Source organism: Zootoca vivipara, chromosome 1, assembly GCF_965207765.1.
Source record: "Zootoca vivipara chromosome 1, rZooViv2.hap1.1, whole genome shotgun sequence".
Classification (NCBI taxonomy): domain Eukaryota; kingdom Metazoa; phylum Chordata; class Lepidosauria; order Squamata; family Lacertidae; genus Zootoca; species Zootoca vivipara.
The window spans coordinates 17634101-17650093 of record NC_142582.1 but is presented as its reverse complement, the minus strand read 5'-3'; the positions used below and the strand labels follow the sequence as shown (position 1 = coordinate 17650093).

The 15993-nt window shown below is 44.2% G+C and overlaps 1 protein-coding gene across 7 annotated transcripts in view; it reads right to left on the bottom strand.

Annotated features, from left to right (window-relative positions):
- Window positions 1-15993, bottom strand: part of MYO3B (myosin IIIB) — a 270696-nt gene that overhangs the window by 124266 nt on the left and 130437 nt on the right. For all 7 annotated transcript variants that reach the window (XR_015946782.1, XM_088656726.1, XM_060281215.2 and 4 more), the window contains 8 exons: window positions 13333-13416; window positions 11151-11353; window positions 9762-9860; window positions 5973-6087; window positions 5567-5693; window positions 5062-5272; window positions 4024-4171; window positions 2781-2934 (listed from right to left, as the gene is read on the bottom strand). Coding sequence is in view for 6 of the 7 variants with exons in the window: in XM_088656726.1 (XP_088512852.1) it covers window positions 2781-2934; window positions 4024-4171; window positions 5062-5272; window positions 5567-5693; window positions 5973-6087; window positions 9762-9860; window positions 11151-11353; window positions 13333-13416 (1141 nt within the window). In the remaining variant the exon portion in view is untranslated. The remainder of the gene's footprint in view (window positions 1-2780; window positions 2935-4023; window positions 4172-5061; window positions 5273-5566; window positions 5694-5972; window positions 6088-9761; window positions 9861-11150; window positions 11354-13332; window positions 13417-15993) is intronic.

Here is a 15993-nt window from a genome sequence, read left to right as displayed (position 1 = left end):
ACATCTCTCACGACTCTTTTGTTCTTTCTTTCTGTTTGCTTTGAAAAGGAATTCTCCTAGCGAACCAACGGGTAAGTCACTTTCCCCTCGCATTTCTGTCACCCTCCTACCACTTCCCAGCTATTTATGGAAAGCTGCCGGAGGATTGCCAGCAGAGATTGCCAATATCCGTCTTATTTTGCCTTACTTTTTTCTTTACAAAGCAAAGCTGCAACATTTAGGATATATCTTGAGAACTACTCACAGCCCTACAACAAGCCACAAGTATAAGATTCTGGAAATTCAGAGAGTCAGTAGTGAGTGACGCCTGAAGGGAGAAAGTGTGTTGTCTTTGTGTTGTGTTGTGTTGTGGTGTGGCAGGTTGGTCAGTGTTATCATCCCCACTGTATTAATAGTGGCAGTGGGGGGGTATTAAGGCAGAGAAGAAGAATGGCTTCTCTAAGGCCCAGTTCATTGGATACATGCCAGAGATTAAAATTAAAGTGCAAATAATAGTGAGAGCTGGACCATAAAGAAGGCTGATCGCCGAAGAATTGATGCTTTTGAATTATGGTGCTGGAGGAGACTCTTGAGAGTCCCATGGACTGCTAGAAGATCAAACCTATCCATTCTTAAGGAAATCAGCCCTGAGTGCTCCCTGGAAGGACAGATCGTGAAGCTGAGGCTCCAATACTTTGGCCACCTCATGAGAAGAGAAGAATCCTTGGAAAAGACCCTGATGTTGGGAAAGATTGAGGGCACTAGGAGAAGGGGACGACAGAGGACAAGATGGTTGGACAGTGTTCTCGAAGCTACGAACATGAGTTTGACCAAACTGCAGGAGGCAGTGCAGGACAGGAGTGCCTGGCGTGCTATGGTCCATGGGGTCACGAAGAGTCGGACACGACTAAACGACTAAACAACAACAATTGTTTCACAATTCTGTCCTCTTAACACCTATGCTTCTGTAGTTTCATTAAGGATGGCAAGGCAGTTTATAGAAGGGGAGAGGCCTTTAAAGCTCAAAATGGCCAGATGTTTCACAAAGATCAAACTTTCTGGATGCTACCAGCTTTGTTGAATAATTTTTCCATGTCGTGTGCAACTGCATTAATTTTCTTCACCTGACATTTATTTCATATTTGATATACAGGTAGGTTTAGAACAACAGTTGACTAACATATATAGGGTAAGGTTAAAAAAAAAAAGTCAGCTTCGACATTAGCAGAAATAGCACCAGTGTCTATTTTCCTGCTATCACCACTGGAGCGGGAAGTCTAAGCAGAAAACAGAATTTGTTGTCCCAATATTAGCAGATGTCTAGGGTGGGTTGCACAAATTTCCCAGTGTTTGACCAGCTGGCATAAAATGAGTAGCAACAAACAGTTTTTGTTTAATTAGTAGGGAGCTAGCCAAAGCCAATAGAGCAAACAAGTAGCCAATAATAATAATAACAACAATAAATCTCTGTGCTGCTCCCACGAGTCCATTCCTGAATCACGCAACCATTTTTGATCCAGAGGAGTCACTGCAAAGTGATCCACTTTTTACATTGCGAAATAGTTTCAGAGCTACTCTCAAATAAGCTCTGTATATTCAATTTTCATGGAAAATGCTGATTTTCTAACATTTTTCTGGATGTGGCAAACAACAGTTGGGCCCTCAAGGAGATGTTTCCACATGACCATGTCGTTTTTGGCAATGGCGACATGAATCATCCCATGCTTTTTCTTTAACTCACTACTGTATTTCCAATGCAATGGTCTGGCCAGGTCATTCACATCCAGAGATGCTGTTGCACATGCAGAATGAAGTTCCCTTGGTGGTGGTGGGGTACCCCTGCCTTTTCGTGATTCTCTTTTCCTGCTATAGTCAGGGAAGGGATAACATTTTTTATTTGTTCTTTTGCCTTTTTTTTTACAGATGGTTGTTTGAAAATTTGTGTAAATGTTTTGAGAGCTGCAGCATGAAAAGAAGCAAACTGGTACAAGCATGCAAGTCCCCTAACCCCCAGGAATAGGTTTTCAGGAGGGAAAGCAGGCTGTGCCCTGGACAGGGAAGCGAGAGGATGGAAAGTTCTGTTGGCATCAGAAGAGTTCTGCTCCATTCATGGGACAGAAGCTAGGATCCAAGCCAATGACACCAGAACCTCCTATGGGTCTTCAAGGTGAGCTAATATTAACAGCGCTCCTACCGGTAGTAGATAACAGACCCCTATCAATTAAATGCTTTTGAATTATGGTGCTGGAGGAGATTCTTGAGAGTCCCATGGACTGCAAGAAGATCAAACCTATCCATTCTGAAGGAAATCAGCCCTGAGTGCTCACTGGAAGGACAGAACCTGAAGCTGAGTCTCCAATACTTTGGCCACCTCATGAGAAGAGAAGACTCCCTGGAAAAGACCCTGATGCTGGGAAAGATTGAGGGCACCAGGAGAAGGGGATGACAGAGGACGAGATGGTTGGACAGTGTTCTCGAAGCTACGAACAAGAGTTTGGTCAAACTGCGGGAGGCAGTGGAAGACAGGAGTGCCTGGCGTGCTCTGGTCCATGGGGTCACGAAGAGTCGGACACGACTAAACAACTAAACAACAACAAATCAATTAAAACTGAAACCGAAAAGCAGTGAGCTGTATGGAGAAAATTCCAATGGGCAAAGCTCATGAAGAGCACACGGGGACTTAATAGGTTGACCAAAGCAACAGAGATTTAATACATGGTTATGAGTTAAAGCAATATGAAAATATCTATGGCCCTCTATATATATAAAATCACAGTTGAGGATTACTGGACATGGCGTACCAACTAAAGTAAGGTCTGTTGCCTGGGGAAACCGGCTTTCTTCATCAAGCAGAGAAAGTAGCCCCATTGGTTTCTGAAGGAATGTGTCCAGGAGTGGCCTGTTGTCTTCATAGTCAACTATAGGAGCATCAATTCCTTCATTCTGATATTCCATCTAAAGCAAGATTTATGAAAGTCAGCAAATTTAAATGTCACCCCTATCAGCTGTCTCTTCTTGCCCAGTGTGATTTATTTACAAAGCTGGCAACAGAGCGAGGCAAACCACTGCAACACACATTTTATCTGATGGTTAAATGAAGGTAAATCCACTCTTTTCCAGACATCTTGCAGACATCCTCCCCCCTTGGTTAATTTCCATATAATTAAAGCTGATACAACATTCATATTGTTGAAATATCACAGAGATCAGTCATGCTTGTGTTGTGCCCAGCAACAGCATTCTGTTTTCACAAACACTACATGTGAAACCCGCTACAAGGTGCCAAGCCCAAATCGTTGGGGTCCAAGTTGTAGGATAAGCAGCTGTTATCAGACCTTTGTTCTTCCCATTCTACCATGTGAACCCTACCAGTAAAGTCTATGAAGAATGCTCCAAACTCAGACCGTGTGGCTTAAGCAAGCTATCTTTCTGCTTCTATACAAATAATTTAGAAACATTTACCACTTTGGAATCTGAGTTTTCCTGCCTGTGTTTTTATTACTGCTGCATGGAAAAGCACATGAATCTGACCTTCAAAGAGTTTGTAAGTAAATCATTTTTAACTTCCAAATGTGTGGTCTCTTTCTATGCTAAGGGAAGAGGGGAACTTTGGAAGCAACTTAAACAGAAATGATTTAAAGGTCTTTATATCCACACTTTACTTTGCTGCATATTATTTTGTAATTTTAAATCTCTGCTGGGGTTCTCTCACCAAAGAGTACCATACTTGCCCCAAACCTGGATCCAGACATCCAGGGAATTCTCCTTTTATTATACACCATCTCTTTTATCTTTAACCAAAAATACCAACATAAATTTCATTAGTCACCTTATTGTTTTTCTCTTAAGCTTCATATGGGAATCCCCCCAAGCAATATTTATCTCTCAAGATATACCCAATATCACTCTAACCATATATAAGGGAGGAGATAAATTAAGGAAAACGTTCCAGTCATCTCCTATGGTTCACTCCTCTCACAAGCCCCAAGTTTAGCCTAGAGACATTGATACAGAGCCAGCCAATGGTAATAAAGTAAACTTTGCCTGCTCAAGTGCAAAGATGTGTTGATTGAAATAAAACTGGATCTGCTCATTTGCAATGTTTATGCACAGCTGTTCAAAGGAGTTTCTTGTGAAGTTCTCAAATCCGAAAATATCCAGTATACCAACATTCATTCCGCTTTCGGCATTGCTGGGTAGAAAAAACATACAAAATCCATAACTGAAACATCATTGGAAACCAGTTTTGTACATGCAAGTTCAGCTCTAATATCTGTTTTATATTTTATTTTAATCGTGTTCAATTTATTGCTTTGAAAACTACTGAAAGGTATGATACTAAATAAAATAATGATGTAATAAGTTGTGCAAGACTCGCAGCATTGAAAAGATATAGGAAGAATGCCTTGGCAGAAATGCAATGCGTGTTTTGGACTCCCTGAAAGTGCAAAACTACAGTTATTCACTGCACACGAAGTCCTTGCATTCAAGCCTGTGTGAACTGGTCCACTAGATTATATAATTAAACATTTCCATATGCCCATGAAATAATTGTACAGCACAATTCCTCATTTATCAATAGCTCACTAAATGCCATTTTATTATTTTGGGGATCTTGATGCAATTGGCACAATCCACCTTCCTTGCAGTCCACCACACAGCTAAACTTGTATATGAGTTGCTAAATCAACTCAGGTAGCTTTTAGCGACAGTTTTAAGTGTGAACACATCACGTTAAACGTTTTGTACACGATAGCCTTATCGTTGAAAGGACTTCAGTAGCTTTTCACCATAAAGCAGACTAACTTTTTAAAAACATCACTTTGTGATGTACTTTCAAAGAGTTTGATGGGATTTTAACCCCACACTGATCCCATTGACCTACTTGGTTAAATCCCAGCCAGCTCTTCGAAAACACTGGAGTTAACGTCCTGGAAACAAAAATGCAGAATCACAGCATGGAGGCCATTTAGAGGCATTATTCTAAAACTAACAGTAAATTCCTCCCGTAAAATAAAAAGAAATATATAGGCACAGAAGGCTCCCCCAGCACACATGCTGCTTGTTGATGTGTGGACTTGCCATATATTTTTATCAGGCTGCAGCAGGGTATTTATGCGATTTACGATCCAGCTGAAGAGTCGGCCGTAAAGTGCTTTTGACATGGCATCTCGCACATCGGCTGCTTTGTCTACCGTGTTTGTCCGGATAATAGTCTCGCCTCGTGTCACAACGCAATGAGAGGTGAGCGCTTCCTGAAGTTCCTCTGAGCCAATGCTCAGCAGGGCCGCGGCTGAAAGATGACACACAGACATGTTGGGATGAGATGGAAGCTGTTGGCCTTGGGCAGACATCTTGCGTGAAACTGGTCTTTTCTTAGTCATATTCTACTACTGCAGGGCTGGCTAAGCTGTGGCTGTTGTTGGACTCCATCTCCCATCAACCCCAGCCGGCATGGCTAACTGTCAGGAATGGTGGGAGTCATAGTCTGACAACACCTAGAGGGCCACAGGCCCCCCATCCCTGCCCTACAAGTCCACTGAAGTACAATCCACAGACTCTCCCCCCCCCCCCCGCAAATATTTACCATTATCTAAGGCTTCGGCATTGGGCACTTCGCTTTTATCGGTTTGATGTTGTGAGGAAATGGCAGCAAACTCAATATTTCCTGTATTTAAGATCCCAGCCAGAATTCGATACACTGAGTGCACTTCCTGCAAACAACAGGAAGAGCGAGAACTCTTCAGAAGTCAGAACTCGAAGCACCAGCAGACTTCAGACTCAACACTTCGGAGCCCACCCACGCTGCAGGCGGAGGGTGTAACCAGTGGCATAGTGTGGGAGGGCCAGAGGGGCAGTGGCCCCGGGTGAAAAATGCTGAGAGAGGTGCAGCCAGGCACCCCGACAGGCTCCCTCAGCATGGCTGAGCTCCTGCCGCCTTCTGGAGCAAGACAAGTATCTTCGTGGCAGCATATTGAAAAGTCACTACTTACCTCATCTGTAAACCCTATGATCCTAAAACAATGCTGGATTGCTTCAAACTGTGTCCCATAGGATTCTTTACTTATAATGTCATGCATCACCCTTCCTGTGTCGTTATCAATGTACCTAAATAAAAAGAGATAAGATTCATTCACAAGGTGGCTGATGCTGGAGCCTGTCTAGAACCCAAACCCAACAGGTACAGGAGTTCGTCTTAGGAACCCTACATTTGTAAGAGCATTGGAAATTCACAGTAAATAAAACACTCTGCATGCACAAAGAGACACTCTCAGATTCATCCTTGGAGAGCTCTCCTTGGAGAGCTGAACCACAAAATTGTAAAGGGGTATGGGAGCTGAGCATTGTGCTCAGATTAAGCCTTGATGAAAGCTTGATTTCAATTAAACTGAACTCAGTAGGTTGTACCCAATGGTATATTTGCACTTCTGGTTGTCCAAGGCATGGCACCCAGTTTTCACTGACCTCCCGAGCCCCTACACCATCAGCTGCAGCGGCAACATATTTCAAACTATTCTGGGTGGTTTCTCAGACCTTCAGGGGGCAGGGGGATTTGGAGTGGGTAGTGGGGGCCTGGAGAAAGCCATGTGCACAACCTTGCAAGAGTGCAAATCCAGCGCTGGATCCACTCTTTAGAAAGGAGAATCTACCTTTAAGCAAATTCATAAGCTTGGTGGTAATGGTAGCATCTTACAAATGGAATATATGACTTCAGTCTAGACTGCAATATCTACAAACATATAAAGCCACTCCCTGGGTATTATTTTGACCAGTCTTTTGTTGATAATGCTAGTATTTCATTTTCATTTTCTGTAAACCTTTCTGAGGTTTTATTAAATACAGCGGTACTTTGGTTCTCAAGTGCCTTGGTTCTCAAACGCCTTGGTACTCAAAGAGCTTGGAACCCAAACACTGCAAACCCGGGGTTGGGGTTGGGGTTGGGGTTGGGGTTGGGGTTACTTCTGCAAACCCAGAAGTAAGTGTTCTAGGGTTTGCCAATCAGAAGATCGGTGGTTTGAATCCCCGCGACGGGGTGAGCTCCCGTTGCTCCTGCCAACCTATCAGTTCGAAAGCACGTCAAAGTGCAAGTAGATAAATAGGTACCACTCTGGCAGAAGGGTAAACGGCGTTTCCGTGTGCTGCTCAGGTTTTGCCAGAAGCGGCTTAGCCATGCTGGTCACATGACCCGGAAGCTGTACGCCGGCTCCCTCAGCCAATAAAACGACCCCAATAGCGTCCACGACTCTTTTTAAGGCTACAAACAGCAAGCTGGGGGACAGGCGAAACCCGCTCTCCCCCCCCCCGCCTCACAAAACTAGATCGAAATTTTTTAGCCACTAATAACATTGTTGAAAACTGCTTTTCTTACTCCCATATATGTGAATGACTCTTCCAATACAGTGAAGAGAAAAGCACTGCATCTGGGGTGAAATTAAAACCTATCCTCCTCTTCTGACACTGCGTAGCCCACGCCTCACGGGGATTCAACATAACCCTATGTGCAAACTGAGAGAGAGAGATTTTATCCCCTCTCTGCCTATCCTATAATGTAGTTGTCCAAAGGGTTGCCATGATGCTGTTATTTTGAAATGGGTATCCTTAGACAATAAAACCAGACAAGTTCATAAAGTTAATGTAGAAAACAACAACAACACACACTTGAAAGTTGACACAATGGAATATGTAAGTGCAACTCCGTCCTTATAGGCCAATTACCCAAGTAATAATAATGTACAGATTTAAAAACAATTCATTTGGGTTCATTTGCATAATGTTAACACGTACCATTAACTCTGAAACCAACTATTTTGAAAAACAACAACAGATGCAATTCAAGAGAGTGAAAAAAAAGCTTAGTTTTATTTTTGATTCACATAGTTAAAGGAGTTGGGAATCCATTTAGCCCAGCAGCCCAAATCTCAACCTCTTCTACCTGCCGTGAGCAAACTTGACAGGTGGGAAGGACTAGCCACTTGGTCAATCAGCTGGGGTCACGGCGATTTCAGGTAGAAAGACATCAATCCCATTTCAAAGGAGGACATTGAAGCACAACCTCATTTGAAGATGCTCTCCAAGTATTAGGCAAACAGGATCCCTTCAGGCGACTATCATTAAGGGGGAGAAGTCTATTCAGGTGGGAAAATATTCTTAAAATTGTGGAATTGGAAAGGACCCGCATCTAGTCTAACCCCCGGCCTAACATGGGGTTCAAACTCACAATCCTGAGATTTAATCTCTTGCTCTATCGACTGAGCTAACATAACACTGCACAAGGGAATCCATCAAAAACGGACCACCGAGTGGATTTCCTTCCATCTGTCCATTCAACCCCCATTACAGCGTGGACTCTTGTTGCGAAAGCCATTTAGTTCTCTAGAACTTTTTGAAAACATGCACATTATGCACAAAGGCATACAGTACAACCTATATTCATGATGCAGGTACCTCTTCCTTTTTATTGTTTCTGAGGCGGTCAATATACCCTTAGACTGTAGGATTGCAGTCACGGGGACAGATTCAACTAATGAGTCCTGCTACTGGAAGCCTGCACAAGGACTTCCTCTAGTGCAATGGGCTTTTCTTCCTCTCCTCCCCTGCACCTCTCCAAATTGGCTCGGGGACAGATGGACCCAAGACCCCAGAACAGTGCATGTGGGAGGGAAGAAGGGGGGGGATTTTTTCATCTTGCAAGGTAAAATGCTTACACACTGACCATAGCTGCCAAGTTATCCCTTTTTTAAGGGATTTTCCCTTATGCTGAATAGGCTTCCTCGCGAGAAAAGGGAAAACTTGGCAGCTATGACACTGACAGAACAATTATTAAAGTGCTACAATGGATCCTTCCCTTAATGTGCTTCCTATTGCGAATTTTAAAACCCAATGAAATGCATTTTCAATCCAATTATTTTCAAATGGAAATAATTTGCATCTTTGCTACCTGTAGATCTGATCTTCGGTTAAAGGCCTGGCCCCCTTTTCAAACTGAGGAGAACCCCATCCGGATTTGACTGCCCATTTTTGTCCATCCTAAAATCTTGTTTTAAAAGTAACATGAAATTTAAAATTCTCCTCCCTGCTGAAATTGTATTGACTTTTAACTAAACTGAGATGGGATGCAAGGTAAAAACTGAACTGTGAAATCAAGGAGGCGAGAGTGGCTGCATTCCTAACCCCACTTACTTGAGAATAATAATAATAATAATAATAATAATAATAATAATAATAATAATAATAATAATACATGTCATCCATCTGACTGGGTTGCCCCAGCCACTCTGAGCAGCTTCCAACAAATTATTCTGATCGGGAAGCCCTCGGCTCTGTGGTTTAGACCACAGCGGCACCTGTGTCCCGTCCCTACTGTCTACTAAAGCTAAAAACTACGGTTTTAAAAAGTATATGGAAAACAAGCTTGTGCAAAAAAGTCCAACTGCAGTTCAATAGAAAATAACAAAGTGAACTGAGGCATGTTTGTACATCACTGTTTACAAGGTCTATGCCTGGCACTTGGACAGAACTGCAAGGCCCTACCTTTACCTGTCCTGTACCCAATATATTCCCCGTGATGTCAGGTGTAGAGCAGGTGGGCATGGCTTGGCAAAACAGCATCACAGTCAAATTCCCATCTTATCTATCCACTTTTACACATGATAGGCTGACAAAGGGTCCTTAAGGGTTGGGGAAGGGCTAAGGGATATTCTAACTCAAGTATCACGCTGGAAGCAACAGCTAATCAATAGCTAATTACAACTGGCATTAAAATCAAATTAGTAATGGGTTACCTGGGAGGCTTTTTCTCAGGCAGGTTATATTCAAAGAGTTTTTTCTGGTGATAAAGGCCAGCATATATATAATAAAATATGTGGAAGTTTTTCTCCCCTCTGTTAAAGAAAAAAAAGTTACTTTGATGGCTTATATAGTAACATATTAAATACGTCATACCTCTATACACAACACTTTTATTACACGTGCAAACTTATGTATATTCCATATACCTACGTACATTGTGCATATGCCTATTCTCACAACCGCACTGTTTCTCTTGGGAGGTAAAAGTAAAGGGACCTCTGACCGTTAGGTCCAGTCGCGGATGACTCTGGGGTTGCGGCACTCATCTCGCTTTAATGGCTGAGGGAGCCGGCGTTTGTCCACAGACAGCTTCCGGGTCATGTGGCCAGCACGACTAAGTCGTTTTTGGTGAACCAGAGCAGTGCACGGGAACTCCGTTTACCTTCCCGCCGGAGTGGTACCTATTTATCTACTTGCACTTTGATGTGCTTTTGAACTGCTAGGTGGGCAGGAGCTGGGACCGAGCAACGGGAGCTCACCCCGTCGCAGGGATTCGAACCGCCGAAAAGTTCTTCTCATGTTGCTATTCTCTGCACCTCCCTCAGGTGAGGAACATGGAGAATAGCCACTGATGCAGACTAAAGTATCTGGGCTGGTTTATGTAGAAAGAGGTGGCCCTTGAGGTATCGGGGTCCTGAGTAGCATAATGTGTTATAGGCCAAAACCAGCACTTTCAATTCAGTCTGGAAACTAATTAGTAGTTGATGCAGTTGGGCCAGGATCGGTGTGCCCCATCCTGCCCTAGTGCGCAACCTGGCTGCACATACCGTACTTTTCCATGTATAAGACTAGGTTTTTTTAAAACTCTAAAATAAGGTTAGAAATGGGGGGGGGCATATTATACACAGATAGTGCATATGTATATTTTCTTAAATTGGAGTCCCTAAAAGTAGGAGGTGTCTTATACATGGGGGTATCTTATACACGGAAAAATACAGTATACTTCAGAGGTCAGCAACCTTTTTCAGCCATGGGCCGGTCCACCGTCCCTCAGACCATGTGGACTATATTTTGGAAAAAATATGAACAAATTCCTATGCCCCACAAATAACCCAGAGGTGCATTTTAAATAAAAGGCCACATTCTACTCATGTAAAAACATGCTGATTCCCGGACTGTGCACGAGCTGGATTGAGAAGGCGTTTGGGCCACATCTGGCCCACGGGCCTTAGGTTGCCTACCCCTGGTTTACTTGAACTCTGATAATGCCTCTTGCTTAGAATAAATTGCATTGAAAATATTGCCGCACGTGTGTGTGTGTTTTCTATGAAGGTAAAATTGCTTCTAGCTGGCGGGCGGGCGGGAGCAAAATTTATACCTACACAGCTTGTTTTATAACTCTGGATTTTTCCAGTAGATATTCGGAAATCTTTGCTCCCATCACAGCTCCTGTTGGTGTAAACATCATTTCCAGGTATTTCCCAAAACGGCTGGAGTTGTCATTGATGGCAGTGCAGGCATTTCCAAAGGCTTCAACCAGGGGGTTCACCTGGAGAATCTTCTCCCGCAAAGCACGATTGCTAGCCTTCACAGATGGGAACAGGTTACAAGGGATTCCCCAGTTGAAGAAAGCTTGCTTAAAACATGAAGATCTCTTTATCCCCCAAAACCTACTCCCGAGTAAAGACGCGCCAGTCCGCTCTGTCTTTAAGAGTTTTATTGTGCATACTATTTACAGTGCAGAGTCATCAGAAAACATGATTGCCTAGTCGCTCCCAGAATCTGGCAATGCCGCCTTCTGGTTTCTGGTCCAACATAAGCGCTTGGAGACCCCAAAACGCCTTCCCCTAGCCCTACGCTTACCTTCCAAGTTCCGGACTGCAGAATCCGGGACCGGCAGCCATTTTACAACGGAAGTTGCGTCGATGTTACTTCCGGTGTTGCTTTGCCCTTCTATGGGCACCCAAAATGGCCGTCGCCGGCTTCAAAAGTCGCTTGTACGCATGTCAGGAAGTGTGCCGACGCAACTTCCGGTGCCGCTTCGCCCATCTATGGGCACCAAAATGGCCGCCGCCAACACCGGAAGTCACGTCTATGCACTTCCGGACATGCGTAGACATGACTTTTGAAGCTGGCGACGGCCATTTTGGGTGCCCATAGAAGGGCAAATCGAAAAAAAAAAATGGCCGCCGGCAGGAGAAAATACAGTGGTACCTCGGTTTATGAACACAATTGGTTCCGGAAGTCTGTTCATAAACTGAAGCGTTCATAAACTGAAGCGAACTTTCCCATTGAAAGTAATGGAAAGTGGATTAATCCGTTCTAGACGGTCCGCGGAGTAATCGTTCATAAACTGAAGCGAACTTTCCCATTGAAAGTAATGGAAAGTGGATTAATCCGTTCCAGACGGGTCCGCGGAGTACTTAAACTGAAGCATTCATAAACTGAAACATGGGTGTAATTGGTTCCGGAAGTCTGTTCATAAACTGAAGCGTTCATAAACTGAAGCGAACTTTCCCATTAAAAGTAATGGAAAGTGAATTAATCTGTTCCAGATGGGTCCGCGATGTTCATAAACCGAAAATTCATAAACCGAGGTGTTCATAAACCGAGGTTCCACTGTAATGGAGAAAAACGGGAGACGAAGTGATACGGGGGACCACCGGGAAAAGGTAAAAAAAAAAGTGGTTTTCCCGGGGAAAACGGGAGACTTGGCAGCTATGGCCCTACGTCTGGGCGTGCGCCTCAAATCGGGCGCCAAAAGGGGCTGTGTCCCATCTCCCCTCTGTTGGCTGGGATGTTGCTGTGACTCCACTGCATCGCTGAGCCTTCCTTCCTCTACTGGCCATCTGAGTCGGTGCAAGGGCTCAGCAGCATCTCAGAGCCCTCCCTCCATACCACTCCAGTCCTCCTCTCTCCCTCCTGACCCACTGCTGATGCGATCGCTGGGCGAAGTGCTGGTCACGATGACTGGGGGAGGCTCCCTGTAAGGAGTCCCCCTGACATCCTATAATACACAGGTTTTGTATCACACTGCCAATATTCCTTAAGATGCACCCCTCAAGTCATCTGTGTTGTTAGCAGCCCTATAAAATCTTGCTTTCCCCAATCGGGCCACTACCACACCTGCTTTTGCAACCAGGCAGGATCTATAAGCAGATATCATGAGACAAACGTTTGCATCTTATGCTAAACTGTGGCTAAGCATTATGAGATCAGGTCTAATAGAGCACCAGGATTGGACACTCCCCTCCTGCTCCCCCCAGCATGGTGGTGAGGAGGACTTTTGAATCTTTCACTCCCGTTTTTGGCTAATGGCTTTGCAGCTTAGTCTTACATCAAAGCCCAGGCAAACTGCAGTTAATGTTGACGATGAGTGACCAAAACAAGCCGACTTCAAACTGTGGCCAATTGAAAACAGAAGCAGACATTTCCAATCGTCTCCTTGCAGCCATGCTGGAGGAGAAGATGGGAAGGGGAGCTTGATTTTAGCACTGTGGACAAACGCAGACAGTCCTTTGCTCTGCTGACAGACATTCATGCTACATGGCAGTCAATAGATACCTTTCCCAAGAAGGTCAAATGCTGCACAATGAGATGGGCACTTTCGGTCTTCCCAGCACCGCTCTCTCCGCTGATGATAATGCACTGACACATAAAACAGAGGTAAATATGCATCGTTTACAGCTCCAGTGGTTAATCTCCCCAGACATGCACCTTAACAGACCATTAAGACAGCCGAGCATCTTCTTCAATTTGGCGGCCTTTGCAGAGGTCAACAAATCATGCTCAACTTGATTTTAAAATATTGCTTAAACAAGAAGCTCTTTTGCTTCTTGCACAATGATAGGCATTGGGTTAAAGAACAATAAAATCAGTGGGAAAAGTCAAAAGTATAGTCAGTTTAAAAGCACATATGATACCAAATGCACCCGCCTCCACGTAATGTTATAACCTCATGTTATGGCATTATATTCCCCAACGAAGAAGAATGCTCTCAATTAGTGTGATTAATGTGTGAAATATCAGGATTGGGAAAATTTCAAGGTGAACTATCATCCTCTCTTGACATACCTGCACAGTCCTTCTGTCTTTGAATCTAACCTGGTGTCCACCAAAACTTTGGCACTACATCATCCATGACCATTATGGTGCTGGGGGAGACTCTTGAGAGTCCCATGGACTGCAAGAAGATCGAACCTATCAGTTCTTAAGGAAATCAGCCCTGAGTGCTCACTGGAAGGACAGATCGTGAAGCTGAGGCTCCAATACTTTGACCACCTCATGAGAAGAGAAGACTCCCTGGAAAAGACCCTGATGTTGGGAAAGATTGAGGGCACTAGGAGAAGGGGACGACAGAGGACGAGATGGTTGGACAGTGTTCTCGAAGCTACGAACATGAGTTTGACCAAACTGCGGGAGGCAGTGGAAGACAGGAGTGCCTGGCGTGCTAGGGTCCATGGGGTCACGAAGAGTCGGACATGACTAAACGACTAAACAACAACAACATCCATGACCATTGGCCTTGCTGGCCAGAACTGTTGGGATTTATAGTCCAAAACACCTGGAAGAAACCAGGTTGGAGTACAGAGAAGTCCCTTTACATTACCTGCAAAATGTCAGCCACAGAACCTTTCAGGTTCTGGGTCTGGTCATTCCAGGTCAAGAATCGGCACGCAAGTGAGCCAGGCAAACATAGCATCGTGAAGCTGGAAGGGACCACATGAGACTCTGTTGCTGGTCATCTCATTCAAATTGATAAGCATGGCTGTGCCAAGTCAACAAGGCTAGGATCAGAATGCCTCTGGATGCCCTGGAATCAACCTTTGTCAGATAGCTGCTGTGGAATACCATATTTATACAGCTTGTTCCCTTTGCTGCAACTTGAGCCAGGTGGGCCAGAGTCATGGAAGTTTAAGGATCAAACCACTAAGTGGAGCTAGGGGGTGCATGCTGTATCTTGACAGGAATGCTGTTCCACAGAACAGGGGCAGCCACTGAAGACGTTGTTCCAAATTACTGGGGTGGTGGTCTGATCTCTTTGGAACATGCGGGAGAAGTTCTCTGGTGGAACCTACCGGGTAGGTAAGAAAGAAAGCAGGCTCTCAAGATTTGAATTTTTTGAAAGACATCCTGGGAATCCATTGAAGGTTACAGTATAAACCAAATAAATATTTCAGTTTTGTTCGTTTGTTTTGAATTTATATACCGCCCTATACCCAGAGGTCACAGGGCGGTTCACAGAAAAGATCGCAATATATAAAATTAAAATAAAACAATAACCCAATAACACCCCCTCAAAAAGAGCCACATTTTAAAAGGGTATAGGATGTCAATCAGGTCAACCAAAGGCCTGGTTAAAAATGAACATTTTTGCCTGGTGCCTAAAGCTGTATAATGAAGGCGCCAGGCGAATTTCCCTGGGGAGAGCATTCCACAGACGGGGAACCACTGCAGAGAAGACCCGTTCTCATCTTGCCACCCTCTGAATCTCTCGAGGAGGAGGCACATGAAGGAGGGGCTCAGAAGATGATCTCAGGGTCCGGGTAGGTTCAAAGGAAAGAGGTGGTCCTTGAAGTATTGCGGTCCTGAGCCGTTTAAGGCTTTATAGGTTAAAACCAGCACTTTGAACTTGGTATTAGGGTGGTGGAAGGAGGGAGCCAAATGGCTGGTTGTCGTTTCTGGCAGCAGCCATACATTTGCTGTAGTATCTCACTTGGCTCTCCTGGAGTGTCTCAGAAGAACAACCATCCCCATTCTTTGGCTGTGCTGCTTTTGAAAAAGTTGGTCCTCCTAAATTATCACCGTAACCAATGCATTCCGAGATCCTCACATACCGTACTGTGTATTTTAACTCTTTCTCCATTCAGGTTTTCAAACTGGGTCCACCATTTCTAAAGTGCCATATCCCTGTATTTATTTTCTCGGGGTTCTTTAAGATGCGTATTGTATCTAAAAATATACCGACTTGGGATTATTGTACAATCCTGCGGCAAACCGTGCCAAGGAGAAAACTGTCAAATTAAAAGCGCTGCCTTTTGTTAGAGCCAGCAGCCGTCTCTGCGTGCCATAGTTCATGTGAAAAAGTCTTGCAAGATTGCAATCTTTGGGATATAAAGACTCCTGTTTCTGCAGCACTCGACTGCATTTTCATTAAAATCATTGCCATATAATTGGATTTGTGTCCTCATTACAGTTATATTAGAAGTATCCCTATTGTGTTTT